We start from the raw sequence: 20,492 nt of genomic DNA, 5'->3' as shown, positions 1-20,492 counted from the left end.
CAACCTTGATTTATGTACAGAGGTCAGCGCATTTCACTGAAGGTGTAAGATTTTGCGGCGTTTTCAGCTGGATTTGTTAATTCCTTTTTGAACGAAGACTGTCTGAAAATCTGCAAATACTGAACCCGAAATTTGGTGTTGTACGCGGTGGAACACGAACAAGATATAGTTTAACCTCACTTCCTGATTGACTTCTCTTCCCAAAGTGAACTCGAAATCCATTTTTCATTGAATTTTACGGGGGCAGGAATCGGGGAAAGAATCGAAACTTGAAAAATCTGAAGGCAAAATTAACAAAAATATTTCATTGTGATACGTTGAAAAAGCCGGCAATGACCTTTACTTTTTGAGACGTTTCTATTTTTTCTTTTTTTGACCCACCATGTCATTTTCCAAACTCTGGATCTCCGGTGAGGTTGTGCGGTTTTGACACATCAGTCCTATAACTTTCGTTCTCAATCAGTCCCTGCTGAAGGAAATCACAAATGTAACGCGACAAGCATTCTCCTCCTCTTGAGAGAAAATGAAAGAAGCTTTCAGATCATTCTTTCTCTTTTTCAAATAGAGAGGACCTTTTTTCAGGTAAGTACCACAATTGGGATTGACAGATCACAGGCAGCCCAAGCTCACTACTAGAAAAGCGGACGCGAGTCTTACCGTGTTGCGTAACGTTTTATATTTATAAAGGTTTGTATGGGATGTTATCGGTTTGCCTTAAAAGAGAGAAAAAAAATGTCTTGTTTTGAAATAAAATGGGCTTACCTTCTTGCCTTGTTGTTTTCTTTGTTGATTCCGAGCGTCTCAGGCCATTTTGAAGCGTTTTCGGCGAGTTAGCGCTATGTTGAACTGAACACCAACATAGCGCTAACTCGCCGAAAACGCTTCATGGCCTGAGACGCTCGGAATCAACAAAGAAAACAACAAGGCAATAAGGTAAGCCCATTTTATTTCAAAAAAAGACATTTTTTTTCTCTCTTTTAAGGCAAACCGATAACATCCCATACAAACCTTTATAAATATAAAACGTTACGCAACACGGTAAGAGTCACGTCCGCTTTTCTAGTAGTGAGCTTGGGCTGCCTGTGGACAGATGAAAACTGTTAGGATTTCGGAATTAATAGAAAACTTCGGCCAGAATGGCTCCATATAGTCTGTTAATCCTCGGGAAGGAAATCTAATGGGCAGAAAAATAGCTCAGCACATGCGTTTTAAAATTCTATGCATTTCTCTGCCGTCCTCTGCAAAACAAGAACATGAGATCACCAGAAATTGCGTAGCTTGTGTACGGAAACTCCGACTGCAGTGCAAATTTGTTGAGTTTCCATTTGGAACTCAACGCTGCTAACGGCATACGTAACGCTCAAGTGGAGGGGTGGTACTAGAAATTCGCGAAATTCTAACTAAAAAAGTTAAATTTATTTTCAAGCGACGTCCTTCTCGGCGTTGCAATCCTGACTGCTAAGGTGCCGTTTAGCAAGAGACAGCGCAATGCAGTACGCTTCATGCCCGACGAACGAGAGTACGTGACTTTTTCTTTTGAAGCCCCAAGCACGTGCTCAGGGAAAATGCGTCGGAAGCTAAAATCCTTCAACACATGGCTACATTCTGATTCAATAAAATCGGATTCTTCGCCGAGTTTCCCTTCTTCAAGGAGAATTTCTCCTTCACAATTCAATTTAACGCAGAAGTCATCGAATAAGGGCTTTAATACTAGGGAAACTTTTTTGGTAAAGTTCATTTCCATGAGCACGTGTGTTTATCTTTCACTACTGATCAACCTATATCCGTTTCAGATATTAAGGTATGCTTTCAGTTATAACTCTCTGTATCGACAAATCTTGACTGACGGCTGCAGCGCTCGGGGACAGTGAATATTTCAGCAGGAGATCAAAGCAGCAAGTAAGTATTCGAAATTTTAATTTTGGGACATCTTATTGCCAAATTCAGGAGGTTTTAGACGCTAGAAAATTTACTTGCCAGTTTCGAGAGAAACATCATCCTATATTCAGCGAGAAATCAACCTAGAGATTCGTTCGATTTGCATATGAAGTCAGTGGATACATCGCGAAAGTCTGGATTGAAACCTTTGCATAGAATAATTTTCTCAACTAGATAAACGCAAAAAAAAAGCAGGAATAAACTCAAAACGGTACAACGATGGTAAAGAATCTATAAGATCATGACACGGATTTTAAATAAATTTTATTAAGATACATGCTCTAAGATGCAGAAATTGTACAATACGGCTTCTTTTTTCACCGACACTTAGCTAATTTCAGCTATGTATTACTACCGTCGCGGTTGCTTGAGTTTCATTTATAATTTATTTATTTGTTACCTTAAGATAATACCGAATGCGATAAAAATGAAAACAAAACAAGGTACACGATCCCCTATCACGTCACCCTTCGTTCTATTTCAATCCTCACTGGCAAAGTACTTTAAGAACATCAATCGCTGGCGTGCACTCACGTGCCTTACGTTCACCTTGGCTTTCACGGAGGCAGGTATACATAGAGGTCTTGGTTCCCCGTTTTTATAGGAAATACGTCAAGGAAGGCTTAAGTTATAATGACATCACTAAGATTGAATCTCAGTATTTTTTCTTTCAAATTGTAAATTGAAATTGTAATTTTATCTCATTAATATGTTCTGCTTCTGCTGTAAAACTTCATGCCGCGGTTTTTAATCGAACCTTGAAAAGTAGAACCTTCGCTACTCGAAAACGAGTCGTTTTTCCTTAGATTTCCGTCATTAATAAGTTATTTTTCATCGGTCCCAATAGCTCGAACCCCCTCAAACTAAATTCGAAACAATTTTCGTTTCCCTGAAGGTCATTTTTTCAATCTTATCCTTGATCACTCGAACCGTATTAGTCAATTTGTGGCAGGTCAAAACAAATTGTATTGATTTGTTTTTGTCTTGCATTAAACAAAACGACTATCATTCGAGTTCAGATTTCGCTCGTTGATAACACCATCGCACCGCATTTTGATTAAGCTTTTTTGTTTCACTCCTCCGAAACTTCATAAATTAGCTCAGGGATTCCATGCTACAATTAAGGAAAGTTTATCAATATATTATATATTTTACAAATATAGGTACAATGGGCATCGATTATCTCTTATTTCCTGTCGTTAGTTTTCAACTTCCCGTAGTTAATACCTTTTTATAATTAAATTTCCTCCGAAGGTTTGGGTTCAGATCAGAGGTCGCCTTTTTCACCTTCTCTTCTCGGTAATGTCTTTTCTCTTGTTTGTTTTCTTTTGTTTTGATTTTGAACTCGTACGATTATCACTCACTAAGAGGTCAAATTGTAACTCGCTTATAATTCCTTTTGCGACGTTTGTAGTGCTGAAAGTCGATCAATAAGTTGGGCACTCAGTTAAATCCATCAATCTTAAAAACTTTAAATTACTTCAAAACGATCCAGAGACAAGCACTATCTTTTCGCAACCTCCGCTCATTTCATTCAAACGCGACAAAAACATCGGCGAAACAGGCAGAAGACTAGGTGACCGATTCTGAGAACACCTTCGCGACGTGGAGAGGAATGACAAGGACACATCGAAACCAGTCGCGGGACATTTTAATTTACCTAATCATTCTAAGCAACATATGGCAATCTGCGGTCTTTCCTTACACTTAGGTAGCACGGAAAGCCGCAAAACTCTTGAACAAAGGCTCATCTTTCAAACCGGCAGTCTAAATCCCACAGGTATCTACGAACACTTTTCATTCCACTAATTTATTCGTATTTTTCTCGTTGCCATGTTCCCACCAATCACGTAGCTCCATCTTCTGCCTTTGAAAGCACACACAACCCACAATTCCTCTATTCGCTCCGACGAAGGGCTAACGCTCGAAACGTCAGATTTTATAACCGTAACGGTGGCCAATTTACCATTTCAACTTAGTTGATATATTCAAATTATTTCATTACCCCCACCGACACAGCGCCAAACAGTTTCTTTAGAAACTATCAGCCTTTATTCATAGTGACGCTGCATTTATTTAAGTTTCAAACTCGCAACATGTCAAGAAAATGAATCAAATGAACGCTGCTGAATGCTGGGTAAGCACCTTTCAGTACATTTTAACCATTAGACTGTGAGCTCGCGATTTCTACCGAGTGGTAGATGATGGACGCGATTTAACTACCACGCATAGAAACCGATAGCGAATAGTCTGGTAAATTTACTAGTCGTTCAAAATTTAACAGGACAGACTTAATATATAATAATAATATTAATAATAATAATAATATTTATCTGTATTCTCGTCTTATGCGCTATTACAAAAAGAGAAATGAAATTAGGGTGCTGGCTGCGTAAGTGACCATAGAGGCTAGCGAAGCCAGGCAGCCAAGTGACATCAGCATTGACGAAAAGAGGAAAAAAACTATTACTACGCTATTAGGGATGGCTGAATTTTAATTTTTTGTTTATACGAGCATAAAATATTGATATAAGAAAAGCACACAATTAATAGCAGTGACATCTAATAACACACTAACATTATGTTTAACAATTATTCGCCGAAGGCGAAGTGAATATTGTTGAATTCGTCTCGGGGATGATTCAATATTCACTGAGCCCAAGGCGAATGATTCCCTTAGAGTAATTGCTTAGGTGCTTTCGAACATTGTTGTAAATATTCGTCAAGATGTTGAAATTAAACTTTTCTGTTTCACTTTTTTTGACCACTCCGGTATCGAGATAAAAAGCCAGTTTCAATAGAATTTGATCGGTTAATTGAATTCAATGACCAAAAACTTCTTATGCTTTTATTTCATTCCGTTTAAAATCACACAATAATGTTTGGCAACCCTCTCATTACTCAGTACCTATCGCGTGATCGATAACGAGTAGCGCGGCCAATCAAATTGCAGCACTTGTAATAGAACACTAGTTGATTTAAAACCTTGTTCCCAGGTTCCTCTCTGGTCCTCCCTCGAAGAAGTAACTTTTTCGAGGAAGGAAGGAAGAGAGAGGATCTTGGGAACGATGTTAGTAGAGTTATACTGGTACAATGTATCATTGCCAACAACAAGTATACCATTGATGTATATACCATTTCCTATGTGCTCTACAAACTCAAACTGCAAGATTCACTGGTAGCCTTTGAATCTTGTAAATTTAATTTCCTGTTATCGAGAACTTATAATTAACGTTGTGGAGCTTTTGATCGGAACTTGAGTAAAGAGATTTTATACCTGATGGCCATGAATTAAAACTCTTGGAGATAAAGGAGTTTTGATCGGAACTTGAGTAAAAGGATTTCATGCCTGATGGCCATAAATTAAAACACTTAGAGATAGTATACTGGACGAAAATAAAATGGTATGTGACAAATATATTGATAGAATTGTTGATCAAGAAAAAAGCACTTTCATAGATAAGTAGCGCAATTGCTGTATAAACATTGTCTTTGAACACTATACAATGTCGAATACATATGTGTATCAATGTGTATAGCCTGCCTCTTTGACCTGTAACATAGTTGGATTTGTCAAGAGAAAGAAAATTCTTAGGGATTATGATCATTCATTAAGGAAGGCAATGACAAAATCCGAGACTCGCGAACAGGTGAGACACTTCATTTTCAGAATGCAAGACAGGGAGTAAGCAAATAACGAGTTGCATTTTATCATTATTACTTTCACTTCACTCAGTTCATTTAAAGCAGAGCTAGTAGAGGTACAAGGCATTCTTAATTAGGGTTAGGTTCGGATAAACTTTTTTGAGTTTATGTCTGCGATACATCAGCTTCTACATGATTTCCAAACGAAAATTTGATGAAACGAAGTTTCGCCGCCTCACTAAGCTGTCAAAGATCCTCAACGAGGAGAAGAAAGCCAAGTTTTAGTGAATTTTGAAAAAGATATGAAACTTCGAGACCCATCATATTTGGAGATGGAATAAAAGATTTTATGAGAGTGTCGCTTTTGCAAAGTACTTAAGCTACCACATTTGCAACAAGCGTGTTTCTAAATTGGATCATTGTTTAACAAAGATTTCACCAAAGAATGAAGAGCGAGTTTAAGTTGTACTTGTAAGACGCTGAGTTTAGGCTGCAGGTCTCCTTGCGAAGCTGATCTCTTGGTTTTTCGAAGAGGCTAATAACTGAAGTCAAATTCGGTGAAATTAAGTCCAATGTGAGAACCATGAAACCGCTCCAAACTGTCCTGCACGAATAACCAACCTGTTTTTATTTCATTCACCTGAATATTACGAAGAAAGAAAACTATAACAGTTGAAATGTTTGGCTGATCCACTTTTGAACACGTGCGTTATTTATTGCCGTTTGTTAACTTAACTGCAACCCTCCAGTTGACATTCTATATTTCTCCCGATTTGATTTTAATCGTATGAGGAGACGTTGGGAAGTTCAAGGTTGTTCTATAAATGTCTGCACTGCGTACCCAGACATCTAGTGTCTCGTTAGTAGCTGTTGCTGCGTTCAGTGTATTTTCTAGAAATATTTACTTTTCTGTATCAGGTTAAAACAAAATGTGATATGTGAATCGTATATTTTATAATCATTCATCGACAAAGGAATCTCTGTCGCAAAGATCTTGCATTTGAAGCAACTTACGTACCACTTTAATTGATGCAACAAGGCTCCTTTACATGCATACGAGTTTTAACTGAGGCCTTCATGACTGACATCACAAGAGGAAAATCCTGATGATGAAGGCTAAAAAAAAGTCATCTCATTTTTTTTCGAGTTCTTAACCCTAACGATCATTAATGGCACTCCTATGTAAGCTGGCGTAACTGAAGAAAGCGACGTTAGCAAAGTGTGCTGAACAAAGGTGTCTGTCGCAGCCATTTTGCTCAAATATGCATCCTCTTTACTTGTGAACGGGCAAAGTCCAAGCCATCAATGGGGCTTTGTGCACTTCTTGTCGATTATGTGCATATTTTACAACTGCTGAGTTAAAAAGCATTTCTCAGACTTCCTGCAACGGTTATCTTGTACAGTCTTGGTGTTGATTGCAAGGATGTGCTGCAAACCCCCTAGGAAATGCTTCAAATTTTGAGCTATAACTTTTCCTAGCTTTAGAAATACCGCTTCATTAAAATCGTGCAAGTCTGATATAGCTTTTCCTTCATAAAATCACGCAAAAGCAAATGAAGAAATCGAATTTAAAATAAAAAGTTGACCACTGAATACTACATATAAAACGATGATTCTGCTAACACAAAACTAAGCTGCGAACTTCAGTGTCATCGACAGGACATGATCACCATTTGAATAAATATGTGAATTTTCAGTGAACTATTAGTTCTTTAAAACCTCTGGCGTTTCTCGAGAAATCTAAGACTGTTCAGAAAGTAATTACCTAAAACTTTTGTCCACGAGACAAAATCGTACAAATTTTTCTAATGTCTTCACGTGCTGATTAAATGCAAAGCTTAGCTCCCCCTAAGTATAATTCTGTATTAGAGAAAAGGAATTTGACTTTTCACGTGATCAGATCAGCTCAGTTCTAACTACGTGAAGGAATGAACCGGGGTTTCAGCTAATAGTGGGCGCACGAAGGCAGGACTTAAATAACTTTTTTTTCAAAGAACTAACTTGATGAGGTATTGTTCTTGTAGAGACCTTATTATCAATATTGGTCCAATTATCAGACCAACTTGAAAGATCATAAGCCCATAAATCAAAGGTGAATACGACGAGGTTCACTTCACCTGAACATTTTCTTTTTTTTTTTGCTTCCATTTTCGACTCAGAGGCCGATTGCGTTATTTGCTGATAGGTAGCTGCATGTTCAATGTAATTTGTCGAACACTTTGAAAAGGATTGTCTCATTTTGGGTTGATTTTGCGCCTGTATTTTTGACGGATTTCAAGTTATATCCCACCGCCAGTAAGTCTGCTAAGAAGGTTAATGAGATCAATTAGATAAGACACCCTTTGTCTTTTGTTGCTATTGGTAACATCTTATTCGGAACCCGAGTGCTTTTAGAAACCTTTAGAAAGTAGGACGCCACGAACAAAGTCGCTTTCAGTAACTTTGTTTCAATAAAGACTACTCAAGCCAAAGATTTCCATGGGTGCGTTCAGCTGTATCCAACCAGCTGCAGGAATGCGAGCAAAAGAAATTGGAATTAACAAAAAGGATTTAAAAAGATACTTGTCACGTATGATGCACGATCCTCGCAGTAGAGAGCGCTATTTATGCAATAGCGAAAATCAGACCTAAAAAAAATCAGGCCTGTACGGGATTCGAACCACTGACCTCTGCGATACTAGTGCAGCGCTCTACCAATTGAGCTAACAAGCCAACTGGGAGTAGACTGTCAAGTTGATTCGTAATAAACCCGTGATGATAAATCAGATACAATGATTAGTCAGTCTGACTATTTTCGCTTTCCAAATGACACCTATGACTGGACAGGGTTCTATCGATAATTTATGAGGTTTTTCTTTCTATAATTGCAGTCGGTTGATTGTATTACCGATTAAGAGTAACAGATTGATATCGATATCTGGGCACAGCCCCATATGTAAATCTACCGTGAAGATTTCAGAGAAAAAACAGCATAAATCGTCTTTTTTCACAAAGCTACTTACAAAGGCGCGGTTTTAGAACCCCTTGATATAAGATATAGATTTAATACGACTCCTGGATGAAAGGCACGAATTTACGACCAATGTCAACATCTGTGCACCGGGACCTTAGATGTAAAACCCCCGGACATGAGGTACGATTGTGGTTTCATGTGGGAACCTCTCTAATTTCTGTAGCTGTTTAGACTTATGTGTGCCGCACTGATGAAGTGCCAGAGTGCATGGTTCAAAAAGGTTGGTGGAAGACTGAATTAATAATAATTGATGTCTTCGCTAATATAGGCATAATGCTAAACGATGACAAAGGTTTCCCAAGCAGGTTAACACTGAGGACAATATTTCATTCCAAGCAAACTTCCTCCATCGTTCTGTGATACTTTAGGCCGTGCTTGAAATGTTTTCCTCGAACAATGAGGCAAAATTCCTTTCTCAGAGCGTGCATCCGTTCACTGGTAGTTTCAGTTTTTTTTGTTTTTTGTTTTTTTTAACAAATGTGCTTAACTGAATGGTTACTGAAGCCAAGTACGCGAGAAATTGTCATGATAGTTGTTAGTCAGAATCCCTTATCCAGTTTTACTCCTGACTTGCTAGGTAGATATTGGTATCATTGGTATACACTGAACGAAAGACTCTTTTTCCATTTTGTGACCACGAAGCTCGTCTAACATAAAATTTATGGCCTATGTTTTTTCTCACCTAATATCAGTCAAATATATAGCACGGAAATCGCAATTAGTTGAAAGACCACTGAAGAATTTCTTATCTTGTATTTTTTTTAGTAACTCCCCAACGGTTAACGTTTTCACTTAGTTTTTGCCTGGATGCTATAGAAACAATTTACAAAATGAAAGGTACTTTGTTAAAAAGTGAAAGACAATCTTTTCTACCATTATTACAGAATGCAGCATAAACATGTTTCTTTCTAAATTCTGGCCACGATTTTTAGTCTCTAAACAGAGGCTTTGAAATCATAGCGGTATGAAGTCAGAGTAACTTGGATTAAAGCAACAGATCCCATCAGATTACGAAGGAGAACAGAGTAATTGCTGGGCAGATGTCCTTCACTTGTAAAGCCATTTCAAATTCTTGAGTATCTGACTAATGACTTTACCCACTTAAGAATTGTATAAAACTAAAAAAAATTTTGTGATATTGTTTGTGTGACATGCACTCATCAATTCGGATAAACAAAACACTTTCATAAAAAAAACTTTCCTCTAGACTTGTCTTCCGTAAGAATAGATTCAAGTTTACACTGGTATTTTTTTTATATATCGGATTTAAAAAATTCGCGTTCTTCCCTGACTTGCGACATAAAAATTTACGAAAAATAATTTCTTCGTGTAATTTGTTACAAATTTACCCACTTAGTCTAGTCTTGATGACCTTTCTTTTTTAAGTTTAGGTCTCAAAGGCTTATCATACTGTGCTTAGATGCCCGTAGTTTAATCTTGTTTCCATGCTGAGAAACATATGATCGCATTGCTTTTCGCTTCGGCAGCTCGTTGGCAAAAATATGTTTAAGGTGGCGTACCAAGAGTTCAAGTCGTGTGCAACGAAAACTGGAGAACGCATTAGTGAAGAGGTTAGGGCTAATTTCTATATCGTCTGTCAGAATTTTATTTTACATAACAACACACGATGTAAAAACTGAAAAAGCTTTTCCACGCACACAGATAAAGAATTGTTCATCAAGTCCAGCAACACTTGCAACCAACATCTTGCTTTGATATCACGGACTTACGTACCGTTAAAGAAACAGCCTTGTTAGTGTGCGTGGGAATCCGTGAGGTAGCCTTTTCCTAAGTGACTCACTCCTTGCGACTTTAAGAAAAAAACATTTAACTAACGATACGATAAGAAAAAATAATCTTATTTCATCGCGACGTTTTTTACACACAAGGCAAAATGAAATCTGTTGGGATGCTGCCTCTGGAACACTCTTTAGTTTGGTTTAAACGCATCGTTGGCCAAGGACACATAATATCACGTGCCTTCGATGGGAGCACGACTAATTCCGTTCAATTTGCACAATTATATGCATCGATTTCAATCAATTGGCACAAAGGTGTGCTAAAGTCCAAGTTATCAATGGAGCTTTGTGAAATTCTGTCCTCTCGATCATACATATTTTAAAAAGAGGATGGAGTTGCTAGGGAATATTTCTAAGTTGTGTTCTGCCGATTACTATTCGGCTCCGTTTTATCATGTTTTGGGTAATGGCGCAGGAGCTGAATTTGTTTCAAAATATCTAACCTTGTAACCTCCTTCACTGATGTGCAGGTGCCGCGATTATAGATTTGGTCTGGAAGGCATTCTCAAGTAGTTTTACTACCTGCAGTTTTGATGACAAAGAACGTGTCTGTATCAAAAATAGTTTGCTCTGTTCAGAGAATGTTTTGGCTAAAAGATTATTGTGATCGATTGTCCCGTCACAATACTGTCTCAATTTTCACTGTTAAAATTGCATTTTCATAAGGATGCAGACAGGCTTGGAGAAGTTAAGTCATTAAAAGTCTTTTTATTTCAAATTATCAAACAGTAATATGATACTCAGTGAACTTAAAGATGACCAGATTAACAAAAACTTCACACACTTTTTTCGATGTGTTCTTTGCGTGATAGAACGTCTTCCCATATGTTTTGTACGTGGTGGAATGAGACGGTTTATACTTTCAGCTGAACCGAGGCCAAATTGGCCGCGAGGACCTACTCTCCCAAAGAAAATGGTATTTTTCCCGCTGAGAACAAATAATTGATATTGCATCAAATATTACACCCATTTTAACGATCACAAAGACAATAAATTAAAGGAGAAAATGACGAGATTCATTTCATCTAGGCAATTTCTTTGAGATAAGTTTAGAAGTCATTGCTGCTACTGAACGAATTACGCAACATGTAATCTTTCCAAGTAGTTTTTGGCGACGTTTGGAGCAGACTATTTTACTTGAACTGCTTTTCGTGGTTGTTGGTTCTTCTTCTCATTAGATTTGACATGTTACAGCCATTTAGCTTTAGAGGGGCTGTAAGATCTATCATAGATAAGTCATTGTCAAATTTTTGCTCTTTGTTCAGTGTAGTTACATAACACACCTTAACTGCCGACACCGCACCTGTAAATAAAGACTCTCACGTTGTCGAAGTACCTTCTGAGAAATGATTCCGATTAAAATCAGTTCCTTGGGAATGTTCAGGAAATTTCACCAGGCAGGAATACGAGAAAGTGATTAACACGAATGACAAGAATATTTTCAAAAGGTTAATTCCGCTTGACGACCATTCTAGACTTGGTTGCTAGGTCTGTGAATGGCTGTTCACGATTTTACTCTTAACTGCAAATTGTTTTACAATGATTTGATAAAATGAAATAAAATGGTTGTCGGATTAATATTTTGTTCCCAAGCTAAGGACGGATTCACTGACATTCACCGGAAATTGAGGATAATTCTGTCAAATAATTTGTGAGCTGTTAATTAAGAAACACATAAACCGATAGTGAACACAAAAGAAATTTGTTTCGCTTCAGACTGAAAGCAAACCGCACGCGTGAGGTTTTATAAGGTATTGCCTTGCTTTTTGCTAATACTGCAAGGTTGCAGTGAAAGAAACGGTGATAAATCCCGTTTTTACTTCTTTTGCGGTCAATCGTGGTCAGTCTTTTTGAAGAGCCTTGAGTACTTGGGTCCATAAGAGCACCCTAAGGAACATAAATAGATACAGGTAATCTAGAAGGCTTATCAAATGACCACTACAACGCTTTTATATCTAAAAACGAGTCTTAACAACTCGTAAACTGAGGAATGAATTGCTCTTCAAGTCTGTAGTTTGCGTGCACGAGGCGGAAATGGGTGAAGTGCGTGAAGTCTAAAAATTAGTTTTACGCTTTAGGGCAAAAATGCAGATTAGCACACGCTAACAACAGGTAGCAGAACTACGGCACGTTTAGTAATTTCTGTTGAGGCGGTACAGCACCTTTTGGGTAAAAAATTCGGTGTTTCATAATTCCATGTCTCTAGGAATGTAGTTATCGATACCAATTTCTTACTTCCTTTCTGTCACACAAACCAAGTGAAAGTGTTCAAATCACTTCCGGTTAACTTAGTTACCGCTCACGAACCAATAGGAGTCGAATCTTTGCGAGAAATTCTCACCAGAGCGTGAGAACAAAGGGCTTCAGAAACCAATCACGCTAAATTACCACAGGCGTCAAAAACTACGGCTTTTTCCAAATCCAAAAATATATTTATTAACCCGCTAAGAGGTGTCTCCCTCCGCCAGTTTGTACTAGTTGTCACTTGGATAAGTACACGGTAAAAAATTGACGTCAATCCAAAATAAGATTGTTTCCTAGAGGCCTGAGAAGGACTTCAGTGTGTCGATAAAAGAAAGGTAATATATATTTAAAAACATAATATCACAATTAGCGACGGCAAGTCTAGAAAATTCGCTTAATTTCGCCCATCACGCGATGGGGACGTCTAGGTGTCAACGTAAAAAAATTCCGCTTTCTTTGTTTTTATAGATGGTAGTGGCAATTTAACGGAACTTTGGCAGCCGAAGACATGGATGGAACTTGCATGAAACTAAAGGAGGACATTATTTTTGATAACTGTACCCAAATGGATGCTGTTACCTCGCAGCGTGACATGATAGTGATAAATCCCTCAGAAGAGAACGAGCAAGTATTGGAGTCAGCTAAGAAAAGCGAGATTAAAGATACCAGCGAAAGCGCTGACCGTGGCGATCATCCGTTCGGTAACGGAAAGAGCACCTTGAGCGAGGACTCACTTCTCTCCTCGCCGGCTGTTGACCCCCTAAGGGACCGGTGTACCGACTTGACTGTAGACAACGAGTGTAGAATTTGCCAGAGCAGAGGAGAAGAAGTTTTGATCAATCCGTGCAAATGCGCTGGGTCTGCGAAATGGGTTCACGAGAGTTGTCTGGTAAAATGGTTCCAAATTTCCCAAACGTCCTCGTGTGAGCTGTGTTCACGATTTGTGGTCATCAAGAAGCGAACAAAACCGTTCCAACAGGTAAGCGATGCGAGCTTTTTGCGTGAGGCAAAAAAATCTTTAATTTGATCCCATCACATGGTCCCCACGTTTTGTTAGCTTTTAATAGACTTTGTTATATGAAATAGTCCCACGAAACATAAACATCATTTGAATTTTATTTATGCCGGTTTCATTGTTTATATTCTCACGCCCGACTGGTTCACTATCATCACAAAAATCGCCTATCATTTATATTTATTTTGTCATACATTAGTGAGTATAAATTCTTCGTATCCTGTAATGATAATCAAAATGGTAATTTTACTTTTTTAGTGGCAATTTGTTTTAGTGCAAGTTGCGGAGAATGCAAAAGAAACTTCTAAGAAGAGTCCACCCCGTTGAATAATTACCCGTAATGTTTTTTTTTTCTTTCTTTTGGAGAACTGGCTGGCATCCATTTCTCATAGTTAAGTGGGCATGGCGCACTAATATTTTCATTTTTGTTGATACAACGTTAAGTTTGATTGAATAACTCTTTAGGATAAGGCACAATATGTGAAACGAATATTGCTAATTGAAAAAGTCTGCGACATTTGCAGTTAAAGTAAATCAGTTAAAAATTTCAAAATCTGACAATTTCTGTCGTTTATGAAGGATTATTCAGCGGGGCGTAATTAGGGACAGATTAGGCGAAAAAACAACGCCAAAATCCTTGCCAACTGTTTGATTGTTAAGCATTTCACAGGCTTATCGTTGAAAAGAAGTAATGTTAGTTGTTATTTCAAATCATGAGAATTATTACAATTAAATAGGAGCCAAGAAAAAAAGGAAAAAAAACCTGGAAAGAAAAAAAAGACATCGAGAGACAATTGGCAGTTGAGATCGTATTTTTGCAACTGTCAAGAAAAAAAAAGGGAAAAAATACAGTGATGAAAGAAGTTGTCCTCTAAGCTAATAGCGCTCAATATCAAATACTTCATTTGCATCCAAAAATTGTCTTTATCTTTTTACATGTCTGAAAATAACTTTTTTAAAGCTCAATTTGTGCCAGAAACGCTCAAAATCGTTTGTTTCACCCTTTAAATAACTGTCTGCTTAGAATTTGTCCAAATTGTAGAGATAAGCTCGACTGAATATCAGATGAGTCCAATAACATTATGTTTGTTTTCGGTGCATTTAAAACACTTATTTAACCCTTGAGGGTTTCAATGGGCCGGGGTGATTGCTTTTTTACGGCTGACGGTTGAATTTTGGCCATTTCACAGCTGACCATTAATTAACTTCTTTCCTTTGTGATAAAAAGAAAGATTTTAACTGTTAACTTTTCTTTACGACTTGTGGTTAAAAATTTGTCACTTTTTACGCCTAACGGCTAAAGTTTTAGGCTATTTTACAGCTCATGTATCATGTGATTGACCAAAGAAGAAAAAAACCTTGTAATAAATCTTCTTTTACTGCGGAAACCACTTGTAAGAATTTAGAACTTTTTCAGCATACCACGACAAAGACAACCCAAAATTTCGATTTCGAATTGAATTGAATTGAACCCTCGTTCCAAAAACAACAGAAAAAATACAATGGAGAAACTTTTTGCTCCGTTTTATGATACCAAGGAAAATTCCTTGTCCATAGCGAGGATTCAACTTCGGACGTTTCGGACTGGCGGCTCTAACAAGTACGTTAAGAAAAAAAATCGCTGAAATCTCTAATCCCCTTATTTACATTCACCAAAATTCTCTATAACCGTATCTTTTCTTTCTCGGTGAAATTAATTTCGAGTTTTGCCAGAAACGCCCTTAACGATTGTTTTTTTGGTCTTCAATTGCGTTTTCTCGACTCGCTTGTAGAGAGCCCCCTTAACTATTATGTTCTGTAGCTCAAATCCGATGGTGAGGCTCGATTATAAGAGGGAGACTCAGATATGTTCTTTGTCTCAACCTTTAAAGCTTACTTAGCCAAAGGCCCATGAGCCACGAAATCCGAAGGTCTAAAGTTCAATTTCTTGTGAGGCACAAGGTTTTTTCCTTGTTCCGCCCTTTGACGCATATTTGTAGGGCTTCGCGTATCAAAACCGTAGGTGCGATGCGTTGGTCCTCGAGAGGATGAACTTCTTTCTCCCATGCTTGAGACAAATGGATAACAAACATCTTTCGAAGACCGAGTACAAATTTTGCCACTTTCTCTATCTGCCTGATATATTGCAAATTTAAAACTCTTATTATTCTTGGACCTGCTTGTGAGATTTATAATTATCATTTTGCGCATCAAACTTGTAAATAATCAATATTAAAGGTAATGTTTAGGTTTCCAAGAAGTTTCGGGGGGATAACACGTGTTTGTCTCCTACTGATCACGTGCTGTGAATCGCTCAGAGGGTAAAGTTCAAGGTCAAAGCGCACGATTATCTTTTGAAAACTGCTAAATGTGATGTTCAAATTTGCGGGAAAACGAGGTAGCCATACTTTTTCTATTAAAAGCATTTACTAGTGCTCTAACAGCTCTAACAGTTAAAGCAAATGGCTTTAAAAAAAGTTCGCTATCTATTTGTTCCACAAGAAGGGCCTTGCTCAAGTTAAATGGTTTTGGGCACTTGGGCTTGCTGCGATGCTAGGCAATATCAAAATAAAAATAGCGCCTGTTTAGTCACATGAAAGGAAAGGCGTTTATAACTTGTGTCGCGTGAAACCAAGGAAACCTTTTAGGCAAGCAAGAATGCAATTTGTTGTCGAACTTTCTACTGTGGCTCCAACCTCACTGAAGCGTTTCCAAATGTGTTCGTTTTCGTCACGAAAAAATAAAAGTAGATAAGATGCGAATTAATATCATCTGCACAGGGGTTTTCGTTTTTAGCTGTCCACATTACTGCCTTTTCATTTAAAAACGCAGACACTTTTATGGATTTCCGACTATCGACCAAACTACAGCGCCCCTGTCTTCATTCGCGTTTACCGAGCTTTTCAGTGCTAAATGTAATGTTAAAATTTGTTGGAAAACGAGTTAGCTGTACTTTTTCTATTAAAAGCATTTAGTAGTACTCTGACAGCTCTAACAGTTAGAGAAAATGGCATTAAAAAGTGCAGGTGATATTAATTCGCATCTTATCACCTTTTATTTTTTCGTGACGAAAACGAACACATTTGGAAACGCTTCAGTGAGGTCGGAGCCACAGTAGAAAGTTCGACTACAAATTGCATCCAAACGTATCAAAAAGTTTTTTCGAACAAAAACGTCTTAATTAGGTCGAGACTCACGTTTGGCGGCAAAAGAGAGATCATATTAGAAACGAGGGTTCAGCAGCAAGAATTTTTAGGTGAATTTGCAAATTTGAGATCCGCCCTCGGTTATGATAAAAACAATGATAATGAGGATTTCTATCATCGGCCCTATCCTATAACTCATGGCGCTTTTCAACATTTTGCGGGGGAATTTGGCCAGACTGCATTGAGCAGTTCATAAGTTTTTCGTAATTCCGAACCACGATTAGCTGATTTGAATTTGATCAAGTCACTATTTTTTGACAAAACACGAGACACGATTGCACTTTGAAATTGAAGTACTTTTAATAATTTTTTCATTCTTTACTTTTTTTATCACACGAACAGTGGCGCATACCCCGTGATGGTCTGGGACCGTGTAGTCGCTTGGACCTTTGGTACTTGCTTGTCACAATATTTAGTATTTGCACCATTTTAGGATTTGGTATTTTTCAAATATTAGTCAAGTCAAAGGAGCCGGAAACAACCGCAGTGTTTGCTGCTATTTATGCCCTTTGTGGAATAATGATCCTCCTAAGAATTCACTACTTCTACGTATGGTTCACTCGACGAAGCAAATTTTGGCGAAGGTGGAAAACTGAGAATCGAATCTGGACTGTGGCCTCTCCCGGAACAGTTTTAAAGTACAACGATGAAGGGACTATCGTATGAGATAGTTTTAGTTATTTTTTAAGGGTAATATGTGAACTACGAGCAGTCCCTTCTTTTCGGCAAAGTCTCTCGTGCTAGAGAAAAAGTCAGTGAGATAAATTGATTTTAGTGCCGCGGGGAGCTCTGGGAATGAGGCGCTAACCGCGGTGCGCTAACATCAATTTCTTTTCACGGACTTTTTTCGACTTGCGCGGTGGACGTCGCTGAAACGGAGGGACTTCTCTTAATCCAGATAGTGTGGTTTTCTGATGACATCTGCAAACTTTAAGGTTGCGATATTCATGGACACAAAGGAAATACAAACTAATCCTTACTCAATGTATTTTGGAACCTCATTCTTTAGACTCTGACCATGGCGAGGTGGCCAGTTTTTATGTAAGGTTCACAGATTTTCCGAGAAAATCATTCTTAATTCAAGTTTAAATTTAGATGATTCCAGAGATATTTGGATGTAATAAAGAAAATGTTGCTCGCTTAAATTACAAAAGAGGGAAAATGCGCAAAGCTACTAAGCGCAATAGTTTTCGCCTAGGGCGCTCACAATCATACGGTAGGAATGACTGGGCAGATCGACCAGTACAATTGCACCCTTATACGTTCCGCCTAAATTATGTTGGTTTAATTAATGCAAAGAGGATAAAGATCGTACCTGGCCTTTCGTGGTTTTGCTTCTTAAATACTGCTTGTTTGGTCTTGTAATTTGATTTCCTGAGAAAAACATCAGCAAGGCTGAATAGAAAGTTATCTGCTTATTTTTGCCAGAAAGGACAAAGTGCACTTTATACCCTTCTGTTTTTCGTCAATAGCGTAAGAGAAATTTCGATATTCGTAATCTGTTATTTTTTCCTCGAGAACCGTGCCGCAGACTCCATTTAGCATCCATCGTTGTAGCTAGCAATTATTCCATCTTGCCACGCTTACCAGAATTCCGTGCTATGTAAACTATGCGGAATGTTTTATCGTAGGTAGATAAAGAATTTTTTCGAAGAAATTTGAAAAACAGTAGGTTTTTATTGATAAAAAGCTTGAATTTGATAGAGATCCATGTAATGACATCATTTGATTAGAAATAATAAAAATTCTGTTCACTTTTTAAGTAATTAGTCACCAATTCTCCCGTGCAATGCAAAACGTCTCAGGGGTTTCATTGGGTACTTACTGGAGCAAGAGCAAGTTACTTAGTAGTAGTAGACTTACTGGAACAAGAGCAAGAACAAGAGTTACTTAGTAGTAGTAGTAGTAGTAGTAGTAGTTGTAGTAGTAGTAGTAGTTCTTTATTTAATGTGGCACCTCACTTAGCTACAAGCTACTTTCCAGGAAGCCCACAGCAAAATATTCAATAAAAAATTACAACCTACATCAAGAATTATGTACATTAAGTAAAATATTATTATTATTATTACAAAAAGGATATCGCAAATTTAAATATATGTTTGTATACATGTGTAGTAAAACAGAGATCAAAAAACTAAAAACTTAAAATTTTAGCTGACGGATATCGTGAAGAAACGTTCTTGTACCAGCCTTTGCGCGTATAGCATCTGGTAGCGCGTTCCAGCAAAATAACGAAATGAATGAAGACCATGCTTGGTACTGTTAACCTTAGGTAAGGAAAGCATGTTAGTGCCTCTTAAATTGTAATCAGTCCTCCTTGGTTTAACTAAGTCAGCAATAGGTCTGGGAGCCTTATATAGAAAGCAGTAATTGACCGTTAGCAACATGTCTTGAATCCTACGACTCTTCAATGTCGTATGCAACTCCGATATCAGTGATCGAGCAAGTCTTCATATGAAATACCCTTATCTTTATATACATATGTAAGCGCACGTTGATTCACCCTTTCCATTTTATTTGTATTCCTTTCCCCACAGGGGTGCCATATCTGGCTACAATAGTCAAAGTGAGGTAAAATAAATGCGCGATGGAGTGCTTCCTTGGTTTTAAGAGGCAGGATATTTTTGAGCCTATTTAAAGCATTAACCTGACCCGCCACCTTTCGACAGATTGATGCAACATGTGCATCAAATTTCAGCTTGTCATCCTATGTTGCACCAAATAATTTTATCTCACCGGAAATACGTATTGGCCTCCCTGAGCATTCTAACAGGAAATCACAACCTGTGTTTCCTAACACCAAACCCTGATATTTGTCTGGATTTGCTACCATCCCATTCTGTGGAAACCATTGTGTTGTACTGGCTAAGTCTCGGTTTATACCATCCTCCAGTGCTCGGGGATCATGGTGTGATAAATAGAGTTTAGTGTCGTCTGCATAACTAAAAAGTCTACAATTCTCAACCACGTATACGAGGTAATTCATAAAGATGTTAAATAATAGCGGTCCTAGTAATGACCCTCGTGGTACTCCGGTATGCGCACCCATCCACGTGGAGAAAGTATTCCCCAACTTAACCCGTTGATATCGGGAAGATAAATAACTCCGTAACTCCCAGTTATATACTTCCATTTACGCGTGCGTATTCTTTTCCTAAGTACAAAGAACTGCAAAATTTATCCCCTTCTCCTGAAAGTTCTCATTAGCACCCTCTCTCCCACTGGCAGCCTGCTCCCTCCCCCCCGGAGGTGGGAAATATCATGACCTCATATATGAGAACGATCCTTCGCAGTAAAGCACTATTTGAGCAATAGTGAAAATCAGACCTGAAAAAAATTTCAGGCCTGTACGGGACTCGAACCACTGACCTCTGCGATACTAGTGCAGCGCTCTACCAATTGAGCTAACAAGCCAACTGGGAGCAGGCCATCAAATTAATTCGATATAAACCCGTAGATGATAAATCAAACAACAACAAACATATGAAACATATGTGTGAACTGCGGTTATGAGACGTATATGAGAACGATCCTTCGCAGTAAAGCACTATTTGAGCAATAGTGAAAATCAGACCTGAAAAAAATTTCAGGCCTGATTTTCACTATTGCTCAAATAGTGCTTTACTGCGAAGGATCGTTCTCATATACGTCTC

The 20,492-nt window shown here is 38.0% G+C and overlaps 1 protein-coding gene and 1 long non-coding RNA gene across 6 annotated transcripts; one reads left to right on the top strand and one right to left on the bottom strand.

Annotated features, from left to right (window-relative positions):
- The first annotated feature begins 1,644 nt into the window (after positions 1–1,644).
- Positions 1,645–18,601, top strand: LOC111337527 (E3 ubiquitin-protein ligase MARCHF4). Of its 5 annotated transcripts, XM_088732014.1 has the most exons (4): positions 1,645–1,899; positions 3,193–3,237; positions 13,108–13,618; positions 17,182–18,601. In XM_088732014.1, the coding sequence occupies exons 3-4, from the start codon at positions 13,148–13,150 to the stop codon at positions 17,503–17,505; spliced, it is 795 nt and encodes a 264-aa protein (XP_088588140.1). In that variant the 5' UTR covers positions 1,645–1,899; positions 3,193–3,237; positions 13,108–13,147; the 3' UTR covers positions 17,506–18,601. The 5 variants fall into 5 exon arrangements, with proteins under 5 accessions (XP_088588140.1, XP_022799591.2, XP_088588141.1 ...); XM_022943856.2 differs by lacking the exon at positions 3,193–3,237 and having other exon boundaries at positions 1,648–1,899; XM_088732015.1 differs by lacking the exons at positions 1,645–1,899; positions 3,193–3,237 and adding an exon at positions 8,576–8,716.
- Positions 5,338–7,631, bottom strand: LOC148724486 (uncharacterized). The gene is made up of 2 exons (XR_015991288.1): positions 6,602–7,631; positions 5,338–6,223 (listed from the first exon to the last, which is right to left on the bottom strand). It is a non-coding gene; the product is annotated as an uncharacterized LOC148724486 (long non-coding RNA).
- Positions 18,602–20,492: the final 1,891 nt, after the last annotated feature.

Source organism: Stylophora pistillata, chromosome 8, assembly GCF_964205215.1.
Source record: "Stylophora pistillata chromosome 8, jaStyPist1.2, whole genome shotgun sequence".
Classification (NCBI taxonomy): domain Eukaryota; kingdom Metazoa; phylum Cnidaria; class Anthozoa; order Scleractinia; family Pocilloporidae; genus Stylophora; species Stylophora pistillata.
This window is presented reverse-complemented; position numbering and strand designations above follow the sequence as displayed.